General features: G+C 41.4%; 1 protein-coding gene across 1 annotated transcript in view; it reads left to right on the top strand.

Moving 5' to 3' along the window:
- Positions 1-11473, top strand: part of IGF1R (insulin like growth factor 1 receptor) — a 127206-nt gene that overhangs the window by 92548 nt on the left and 23185 nt on the right. Inside the window, exons 5-9 of the mRNA XM_015819480.1 lie at positions 2609-2753; positions 5111-5325; positions 7413-7539; positions 7976-8214; positions 10942-11109. Of these exons, the coding sequence (XP_015674966.1) occupies positions 2609-2753; positions 5111-5325; positions 7413-7539; positions 7976-8214; positions 10942-11109 (894 nt within the window). The remainder of the gene's footprint in view (positions 1-2608; positions 2754-5110; positions 5326-7412; positions 7540-7975; positions 8215-10941; positions 11110-11473) is intronic.

Here is an 11473-nt window from a genome sequence, read left to right as displayed (position 1 = left end):
TCCTTCCTTCCTTCCTTCCTTCCTTCCTTCCTTCCTTCCTTTCTTTCTTTCTTTCTTTCTCTTTCTTTTCCTTCCTTCCTTCCTTCCTTCCTTCCTTCTTTCTTTCTCTTTCTTTCTTTTTTCTTTCTTTCTTTCTTTCTTTCTTTCTTTCTTTCTTTCTTTCTTTCTTTCTTTCTCTTTCTTTTCCTTCTTTCTTTCTTTCTCTTTCTTTCTTTCTTTTCCTTCTTTCTTTCTTTCTTTCTCTCTTTCTCTCTTTCTTTCTCTCTTTCTTTCTTTCTCTTTTTCTCTCTCTCTCTCTCCCTCCCTCCCTCCCTCCCCAGAAGGAACACAATTGGCCCAATCTGAAGAAGAAGAACTCTCATTTGATTTGAAGGCTGATAACACACCCATTTCATCAGTTAGAACCCCACAGAGGCTATGGGGCTGTCTCTGGCCCTGCTTTGGGGACCACCTGTTATCTTCCCCTGCTTTAAGCCAAGCAGCCTCGTTGCTGCTCTGTATGGTTCCTTCAGACATTTTAGAGTGCAACCTCCCCAATTCCCAACCTTGCAAGCCACCCCACTGGCTGAGGGACGGCTGGTCTGGGGCCTCTTGCATTGACCCTTCAATCCATGGCTAAGTTAAGTCGCCGTTTGCCTGAACCGAAACTTCTAGAACCAACTTTCTGAGGTGAAGTACCTGCTTAAAAATTGGGCCTTGTTGCAAGGTAGGTTAAAAAAAAAAAAAAGCATCCTTCTTGGCTTGAGCCACTGAACCAACCTAGAAATAACCTAATTTGATTTTCTTTTAAGTTGGTGCTATAGCACAGTTTCTGGGAAACTTCAAAATTCCTTAATTCCTCAAAGAACTTAGTTCTTTAAGAAACAGACTGATCCGTTTAAGAGGCTGGAAAGAATGCCTGCTCTCTGTTCAGCTGCCTGTTGTAAACATTCACCCAGGGGCTGTCCCGTTTATATGAGTTTGTTCCGATTTCCCCAAAGAGGCCCCTCGGATGGCTTAATCTCGGGGAAACTTTATTCGACTGAAAAGGATTGTATATCACAGAAGCACCGAGAGTCGGGCTTCTCACAGGGAACGCTCAGTCAGTGAGGGGATGCCGGTGACTCTTTCTCTTGAACAGTTTCTTCTGGAAGCAGATGGGACTAAGAGATGTAGACACTTCCAATGATGGCTTGCTTATGGCATGTGTGAACAGGTACTCTGGCTTGTTCCTGTTAACACTTCTTTGTTTTGGCCTTTTGACTCCATCTTCGTTAGAGAAGAACAAGATAGAGTAAATAGAGGTAGAGTTAACGTCACGATAGAGTACCTGGCTGCGTTTTTGAGACAGACCCATTAAGTACGGAAAGTATGCAGGAGGGAGCAAGCATTAAATATGAATAATAATAAGTGTGCTCTTGACTAAGGCAGAATGCTAAATTCTGGCCCATTATTGCATATAAATACACCTAGTGGAAATTTTTAACTTTGAACCTAAGTTTGCTCCGGTTTCTACATTATGGTTAAGTAGACCCTGCTTTATAAGGGCTAATCTACTTCTAATTTATTAACAATGTGACTGAACAGGAAAAGGATATTACAGAATAACAAAGTTGGAAGGGACCTTGGAGGTCTTCTAGTCTAACGCCCTTCTCGAGCAGGAGATCCTATAACATTCTAGACATGTGGTTATCCAGTCTCTTCTTGAAATCTCCAGAGATAGAGCACACAATTTCTGGAAGGAAATGATTTGTCCTCACTATATCCTTAATTCTAGATTGGATCTCTCTTTAATAAGCTTCCATCTGTTAAATGTCTATGGAGATTCTCAGTCATCCAGGTCATGCTTGTCCCAAAAGGCAACTGGACCTTCTTTCCAAAAGGCAACTGGACCTTCTTATTTTTTTTTCTTGAAAATGTCTAGCTTCTCATCCAAGAAGCTTCTTCAGTTGTCTTCAGAACTGAAGAAGCTTCTTGAATGAGAAGCTAAACATTTTCAAGAAAAAACTAAGTCAGTCCGGTTGCCCTTTGAAAAGCACCTTTGCTACTTCCATCTGTTACTTCTTGTCCTGAGTTTTCAGAGGCATCTGAGAAGATAAGCTCCAATGTGGGAGTTGTTTTGAGGTTTCCATTTGTGGAGGAGGAAAAACACCCACTTATCTTGCCTAGAATGGTCAAGCTATCTTGAGACTTGAGTTGAGGTTCTCCTCAATGGGACAGTTTTGGCTAGCCGTAATATGCGGTAACGTTTATATCTGTCACTGAACATCACAGGAGTTGTGGCTTCCTGAAGGCTTAGATTTACAACTGCCCAAGAGTAACTTGCCAAAACATCAGCTGTTGAAAGCTCAGAATGCGACACTGGCATTAGCAGCCAACGTTCAAGGGAACGGACGGCCATTGCACTGGCCGAAAAATTAACTAGATTAAATTGAAGTGGCATTTAGTTTGGCATCCCGGCTGCCTGACTTTCCTAGGTAAATCACACAAGGTTGCGTTACACAGCAGAGAGTTGACATTCTTAGAAGGCCTTTCTTAAGCCGATGAAGCTAATTGTGTGCAAAGAAAAATCTTGAAACTATGGAGATTTTATCATCCCTTCCCTCTTGGTTTTTTTCCCCTCCCACAGACAATATTGCCTCTGAGCTGGAGGATTTCATGGGGTTGATAGAAACGGTGACTGGATATGTGAAGATCCGGCATTCTCATGCTTTGGTGTCCTTGTCCTTTTTGAAGAACCTGCGATATATTAATGGAGAGGAACAACTAGATGGGTAAGGATAGCCTGTTTCTACCGTAAGAAGTCATGCCATTGAACGTAACATTCTCGGACAAAAGTTCTTGAAGTTCTTATTAAGAGTTAACAGAATAAGCATTAAAATCCTAATACAGTGTGTCTCAACCTTGGGAACCTGAAGATGGATGGACTTCAATTCTGGGACTTGAAGTCAACCAATATTCAAGTTCCCAAGGTTGAGAAACACTGCCCTAATGTATAAGCTGAAGACCACGTCATGCTTTTGGAACCTTGTCCCTCCGTTCTCTCCCTCTTCAGCTTCACGGAATTGAATAACAACTCTTGAACTTCCTGTTTTTATATGTTCCGCCCCTCCTTCAAATATGGCCCTTGGTTTCAAAAAGATCCCTAGATGCATCATGAGTTACCTGCAGGCAGATTGACTTGATCCATAGATTATTTCCTTTGTTGTCCTCTTGTGGATGGTTCAGCAGCCCTGCCGGGAGGCTACTGAAAATCATCTATGGAAAACTTCAATCAGAGGGTGAGCTTTGGGTGTGTTAAGATGTCTCTGAAATGTTTTCACTTGTTACCCTGCTCAAAACTGGATTTGCCACCTTGTATTTGCTCAACTGAGCTGAAAGGATGGTGCTGTTTTTGGAGGGACAAGGGGTCTTAACGTTCTCTAACACAGAATAAGCATCTAATTTCATATTGTTTTCATCATTCTCCCCCAGTTCAGCGGTCTTCTGAAGTAATTGGGTTACAACACCCATCTTCTTCCCTTCTCAGGGGTACTGGATCATATCATTCCATTTCAGATACCTCTGAGAAGACACAAAGGTAGAGAAAGGGGGGTACAAGTAGTCCTTGACTTATGATCACAAAGGAGTCCAAAATTTTTCTTGTAAAGCGAATTTTGCCCCATTTTATGACCTTCCTTGCCGCAGTTGATAAGTGAATCACTGAAGGTGTTAAGTTAGTAACACGGTTGTTAAATTAATCTGGATTTCCCACTGACTTTGCATGTCAGAAGGTCGCAAAATGGGGATCACATGACCTCAGGACACCGCCACCGTCATAAACACGAGTCAGTTGCCAAGATTCTGAATTTTGATCACGTGACCGTGGGTGTAAGTGTGAAAAATGGCCACACGTCATTTTTTTCCACGGCTGTTGTAACTTTGGACAGTCCCTAAATGAACTGTTGTAAGTCGAGGACTACCAGTACTTAAAAGAATTGAGCTGTATCATTTTGGGAGAACGTACAGCTGGAATCCCACAGACGGGAACAGTGTTCTGCCCTTAGTCCTAAGCCTGGGAAATTGCCACTTTCTCTGCTTTCTTTACCTCCAAATGAAACCATTCTTTCCAGATACCGGTTGCATCAGTAGTTAATAAACAGGAATTTGGGGGGGAAACTGTTTGAACAAGGCCGGGGCAAGGTCATGGGAATAGCTCTCATTGTGTCTGATTTATCTAGCCTGAAAGGATTATCTTTCAGGATGAGGGTAGATTCTCAACCTCGTTGTTTCCCCCCTCCCTCTCTGTCTGCAATTTGGTCAGCTTTGCATTCTTGAAATTCCAGAGAGTGATGGAATATGTTGTAAAGGGCAGTGTTGCTTTCTTCCACCCTGGAAAGTTCCTCTTGTCTCTTAAGCATAGAAAAAATTGGAACGCTGTTATCATATGTCCCCCCTCGTCCTTCTCTTCACTAGACTAGCCATGCCCAGTTCCTGCAACCGTTCTTCCTATGTTTTAGCCTCCAGTCTCCTAATCATCTTTGTTGCTCTTCTCTGCACTTTTTCTAGAGTCTCAACATCTTTTTTATAGTGTGGTGACCAAAACTGCTTGCAGTATTCTAGGTGTGGACTTACTTAATGCCACTTAGAGAGTGGCATTACTAGCCCCCTAGTCCTTCTCTTTGATAGGCTAGACATACTTAGTTTCCTCAATCGTTCATCATACGGTTTAGCCTCCAGACCCGTAATCATTCTTGCTGCTCTTCTCCGCGCTCTTTCTAAGGTTTTCTTTCTTTCAAACTATTTCTGCTTCTGAGAAGCTCCTGGAAAAGATGACTCTGAAACCAACAAGGACTGGAGACTGTTTAAGGCTGAAGACGTTTGTCACTTCTTCAGCCTTAACGCAATAACAGTTTGCAACTTACAACCTGGAGACCTATATTAGGTCTTGTTAACCTGCTGCTGAGATTCTTGGGGATGGTGTTGCTTCCGTTTAACGCTTTACATGAGATGTTCTGTAGCTGCCATTCTTTTTGCCAGATCTAAGGTTTCGGTCATCGTGCGAATTTTGTAAGGGTACCCTAAGCAGAATGAAAAATGTGTGTGCCTTTGTTTACGTGGACTGATTTGCTTCCAAACATTTCCTTTTTAGGAATTACTCGTTTTATGTGCTGGACAACCAAAACTTGCAGCAACTGTGGGACTGGAGCCATCATAACCTGACCATCAAAGAAGGGAAGATGTACTTTGCTTTTAATCCTAAATTGTGCGTTTCGGAAATTTACCAAATGGAGGAAGTTACTGGAACCAAAGATCGACAAAGTAAAGGCGACATCAATCCGAGAAACAACGGGGAAAAAGCATCCTGTACGTGAGACGTTTAGTGAGGACATTGTGTTGGGGTGGGATAACCAGAAATGGAAGATGCTTTTTTTTCTGACCTTAAATAACAGGAGGTTTGTGGTGATCCAGACTTCAGAAAAAAGTCACTTGTAGGCACTTGGTACCTGCTGGGTGGTCCTCAGCAAGTTGCTCCATTTCCTTGAGTCATACCGATTCTGGATTGCTCCATATCCCTAATAAATAATGTCCTTCTATTTCATCCATTCCATAAAAGTTTCTGTTAAGCTAAGAACTAAGAAGTCACATGAAAAACCCAAATACAAACTAAGGACTTTAAAGAATGGAGTTTGGGATGCTGAGGAATTTTTGCTGTTGTTTCTTTTGTGTGGGTTTTAGTCACTCTTTTCATTTGCACTCCCAACATTTTACACATAGTTCTTCAATTAGTAAAATAGGTGGGAATTATTTGCAAGTCAGATGTGGGGCTCAGAAAACTAGCTTCTTTAGAAGAACCTGAAAATTCAATGCCTTATGCTCCTTTGTAGAAGCAGTGTGCTCATTCAAAGCTTATAGCGCATCAGTCTGATCAATGATTGGTGAGCAGGCTATTGAAATGGTCTCTCCATATTTGGCATATAAAATAGACCTTAAGGATGTTATGTTTGTAAAGAATTCTCTCTCTCTCTTTTTTCTCTGTATATGGAACTGGGATCCGTTTCCCAAATACACATGTTGGTTGTGTATTCACACCAAAGAGGCATCACCCACATCCATTTGTCAGCCTTGGAGATGTTACAAAAGCTTTGGCCCGTCTCTCCTATGTTACCATCAGGGTCTGGGCTAGGCTTCCCTTGTTTCTTTATTATTCTTACAAAAAGAAAAGGAAAAAAAAAAGCTTATTTGTCTACATGGATTTTAAAATGTGTGCAGGATGGAAGAGGGTTGAAACATTTGGCAAACTGTTCTTTCCAAACAAAAAGCAACTGAAAAATCCAATTGTATGGTGGATTCCCAAGCCAAGAATTAAGCTTCTCTAAAAACAAACACCCACAATCTACAAAACAAACAACTATTCAAACTTGTTTTCAATCGGATAGCTTTTGAAGATATGAAGACCAGACTTGGCTTTTGAAAATAGATTCAGCCCGATTAAAGCCAACCATGTGAACTTAGATTGGCTAATGGGCTTTGCCTAAAATTGAGGAGGGGGGATGGATGGTTGCAGAAATGTATTGTGCATAGGTAAATTGAGTCACACATAACCTGGTTTTTCCCCTGCGGGTGTAAGAAAAAAGCTCAGAAGAACAAATACATCCTTTCAAGGTTCAAATTTTGTTACATGAAAGATGTAACAAAATGTGCCATTTGTTGGATAGTGTGAAAAATTTTTTTTTGCTCAAAACATTGTGAAACACTTCCTGTTGTTTAATATTTGCTTTTGGAAAACGAAATTAAAAGTGTCTCCCTGACAGTACATTTTGCATGATCTATATCAGGGGTAGTCAACCTTGGCTCTTTTATGACTCGTGGACTTCAACTCCCAGAATTCCTGAGCCAGTTGAAGTCCACGAATCATAAAAGCCAAGGTTGACTACCCCTGATCTACATGATGTTTTTAAAAAAGAAATAACCCTTGGGATGGAGTTAAAAGAGGAATCAGCCTAGAATCCCTTCATAGCCACAAATGAACTAAATCCAACCCCCCTTGAATTCCAATTCTCTTACTCCAAGCAGGTGCTAATCACTAGTTGAGAAGATTCCTGTGCATAGGCACAAGTAGCAATAAATCTGTTTAAATGGACCTTCACTTTTGGACCTGATACCTTGGTCTTGAAATGGTTACCTTCCCTATCAAATCTGGATCAGCCCAGCCATTTACTGCTGGGAAAGGAATTGGTCATATTCCCATGCTGCAGTCTTGTTTTATCAGAGAAGAAGGAGCAAAACCACTTTTGAGTAAAACCAAGGAACCAATCTCTCTCTCTCTCTCTCTCTCTCTCTCTCCCTCTCCTCTCCTCTCCTCTCCTCTCTCTCTCTCATGAGCATGGTAATAAATTCCATTCCTGTGTGTTAGTGGCAATTCAGCCAAGTGTGCTGTTTTTGTGTTTCAGGTGAAAGCCACATCCTGAAATTTGTTTCCAACACTACAATGAAAAATCGGATCAAACTGACATGGGAACAGTATCGGCCTAAGGATTACAGAGATTTGATTAGCTTCACAGTCTATTACAAAGAAGCGTGAGTATGCAGAGCTAGATTGCTACTCCACAGCCAAAGTGAGGATGTGTGTGGGTTTGTTTGTTTTTTTAGCAATATTTATCAACCTTTGCAGCTTCCAGAGAGGTACTGTATAGACCACATAACCAGAATTTTCAGAAATCAGCGTGCAAGATGGAGAATTTTGGGAGTTGCAATCTACACATTGGAAGTTGTGAGCAGAATACTTTCCATCCTTCTGAGGTCGATAAAATGCCCCAGATTGTTGGAGGCAATATGTTGACATTGTAAACTGCCCAGAGAGTGCTGTAAAGCACTATGGGTCTGTGTATATTGCTATTTCACACCATAGGAATGATGAGAAATTCCCTTCACTTTTTAGCAACTCTGATCAGAATAGTACGAGAGCTGTTTTATCAGATGGACATGTGCTAGCTCCTTTGCTTGTCCATTTCAGAGCCTTCAAGAACGTGACAGAATATGACGGGCAGGACGCTTGTGGTTCTAATAGCTGGAACATGGTTGACGTGGACTTGCCTTCAAATAAAGAGGACAATCCAGGGATTTTACTGCAGCCACTGAAACCATGGACCCAATATGCAATTTATGTCAAAGCCGTCATGCTCACTATGATGGAGAACTACCACCCTCACGGAGCGAAGAGTGAGATTGTCTACATCCGCACTAAAGCTGCAGGTAAGAAGTCATTAGAGTGGGTGAAGACAAAATAAAAAACGAATTGCGTTTCTGTCTGGTGGCATCGATTGGGCAAGGAGGACTCTTGCATTTGGAAAAGTGATTCATGATGTCTTCTATGAAATTTAAACTAGCCATAAATCTAAGTATTTTGGCATAATTAGTTTTTGGCTACAAGCAAAGATACTAGGATATAAATCTGCTTTCTTCCTAGGAAGTCCTGGTGGGACGTTCTTAATAAATCTGTGCAGTAGCTTCAATTTGTAGCTTGGCATCTTCTGTTGGGATGGGAAACGTTGCACAGATTTTCCAGCAGATGGCCAAAAAACGCAGTTAGTTTTGCAATGTATCATTCATCCAAGCTTTGTGTAATTCAAAAATTCAGAGTTTGGAAGAAAAATGTAGTGATAGATGTAAAAAAAAAAAAAAAGAGGAAAAAAATTAACTGTTGAGTTATAGAATCATTTGCAAGAATATCATGGTTTATCAGTCTGAATGATGAATGCTATCAAAATTGGAGTGACTCCAGAATCTGGGAGTACTGAAGGGCCAGACAGAAAACCCCAAAGACTTTGCACGTTTTGGGGTCCTTCTCTTGTGAATCCTCTCGATCGATAGAGAGAGAGACAGAGACAGAGAGACAGAGAGACACAGACCCTGGAAAATGTGCAGGAAAGAGCAACAAAGATGACAGGTCTGAAAGCTAAACCGTAAGATGAATTGTTAAGTGAACTAGGTATGTCTAGCCTTTGAAAAAGAAAGATTGGGTGACGTGATAGCAGTCTTGTAGTACTTGAGGAGCTGTTACAGAGAAGAGGGAGTCAAGTTCTTTAATGAAAAGAAGGAGTAGGGGTGATAATGATAGCAGCGTTCCAATATTAAGGGGCTGCCATAGAGAAGAGGGAGTCAAGCTATTCTCCAAAGCACCTGAAGGTTGGACAAGAAACAATGGATAGAAACTAATCAAGGATAGAAGCAACCTAGGAGAATTTTTCTGGCAGTTAGAACAATGAATCAGTGGAACAGCTTGGCTCCAGAGGTTGTGGGTGCTCCCAACACTTGCGGTTTTTAAGAAGAAATTGGACAACCATTTGTCTGAAATGTACAGGGTTTCCTGTTTCTAGTTTCCTTGGACTAGGTCCCTTCTAACCCTGTTATTCTGTTATTCAATTTACTCTCAAAGCACCTGAGGACAGGACAAGAAGCAGTTGGTGGAAGCTTGTCAAAAAGAGAGATCCATTCTAGAACTAAGGAGAAATTTCCTGATGGTGAAAGCAATTAATCAGTAGAACAGCTTGGCTCAAGAGGTTGTGAGTACTCCATCATTGGAGGCTTGCAAAAATAGACTGGATGGCCATTTGCCTGGGATGCCATAAGGTCTCCTGCCTGGAGCAGGGGGTTGAACTAGAAGACCTCCAAGGTCCCTTCTAGCCCAATGGATTCTATGACCTGATCCTCTTGGAGTCATCCATGCTGAACTTGGAGAGTGTTTGTTGCAGAAGGGGGGAAATCGGAGGGCGTACTCACCGTCATATGGAATTGATTTTCAGTGCCAAAGGGTTTTAATGGATGAATAGTTGTTCTTGGCACTCGTCCTTTTCAGTTTGCTTACTTGGGAGCTCTGTTTCTTGTTAGCATATCAAAAAAAAAAACAACACGTCCAAAGTTGGTGGCTGGTGGTAGTCTACTTCTGCCTGCCAGAATTTAATTGCATCCAAAGTTGGGCACTGTGGAGAGGTGATAATTGTCCGATTAATCAACCCAGGGAAATATCCAACAGCATTTAATCATCTTGAATGAAGTTCTTTCTGAGGGTGGGAATAATATTTATTTATTTGCTGAAGGTCATTCATGTGCCACCTCATTGGAAAACTCTTAGGCGACTTAGATTATAATATCTGCCTTGGTGACAGAATTATAGATGTTTATCCATCTAAGCTGAGCCAAGGAGACCAGTTGGAATGGGATATGTAAAATTGGGCTTGTATTGAGTGTTTCTGGAAAAACAATGGCGTGTATTAATGCTAAAATGTTCATGTTTGCCGCAATATGTTGGAATTGGGTGTAGCATTGGCCAGAATAGAAATAACGAATTTTGTAAAACCAAAAAGCAGAAAGTGCCACTGAGTTTGTATTTTCTGATCATAATTTAAGGTAGTAAAAGATAAACATTTATTTTTCTTGGGTATCTCTCGTTGCTGTTCAACTTCGCTGACAATGATTTGAGTGTTCTCAAAAAATGTAGGTTTCGAGTCTGCTAATTTATCCCTTTGGGTACTAGGTGATTTTAGCAAGCTAATTGATGTAGCCCTGATGCTATGGGCTGCGGCTTTGAAACATGCTGGCTGAGGAATTCTGGGCATTGATGTCCACAAATCTTAAAGTTGTCATGTTTGGAGACCTCTGCTTTAAACCATCATAACTTTTCAGAGTTCAAGAACTTGGCTTCTTCTCCTGCCCCTGCAGGGCACTTATTTACATTTGATTTCTAATTTCCAGTTAAACTCACACGGGCCAGACAGGGACAGCCAAGGAATGGATATGGCTTGGGGACCAAATGCCCAGGTGTTTTTTTTCTGGGATGTGTTCGAGGGTGTCACCAGAATGGAATGAAAGAGTATGCTGTGCACTGCAAATAGAATTGTATTTATTGATGGACTTCAGTTAATTATAAGCTCTTGGGAAAAACACATTGAAAGGTTCATCGTTGACTTGCTTTTCTTCTAGTGCCATCCATACCTCTGGATGTCATCTCAGCATCCAACTCCTCCTCACAGCTCATTGTGAAATGGAACCCTCCCACTTACCCCAACGGCAACCTGTCCTACTATATTGTGAGGTGGCAACAGCAGCCTCAGGATAGTTACCTGTATAGGCACAACTACTGCTCCAAAGGTAAGACCAACACGGAGACATACCTGTGCACTTTGAGGTAACTTTTCCTCATCGTACCAGCTTCCTAAATTCATGTAGATCATCTCTTCCCGTCTGGAACCCTCAGGAGATCTTGGATGGCAACCCATCTGCAGGGCACTAAGTTAGGGAAAGGTGATACGGGGTCTCTACCTTTTCAAAGTTCAACAGCAACTCCTCAAAACTTAACTTGCGCACGAAACCCCTACAAATGGATGGTGCTATATTTGAACGTTTCCTCATGTTGAAGATAAAACATAAAGCATCTTTGTTATTGAAAGCAACAAAAAAAGGTCCAACTAACTCAACTTTCTGTTTAGCTTGAAGGTCAGACTTCCTATTCAGA

The sequence above is a fragment of the Protobothrops mucrosquamatus genome, unplaced genomic scaffold (assembly GCF_001527695.2).
Source record: "Protobothrops mucrosquamatus isolate PMUCROS unplaced genomic scaffold, P.Mucros_1.0 scaffold932, whole genome shotgun sequence".
Classification (NCBI taxonomy): Eukaryota; Metazoa; Chordata; class Lepidosauria; order Squamata; family Viperidae; genus Protobothrops; species Protobothrops mucrosquamatus.
This window is presented reverse-complemented; position numbering and strand designations above follow the sequence as displayed.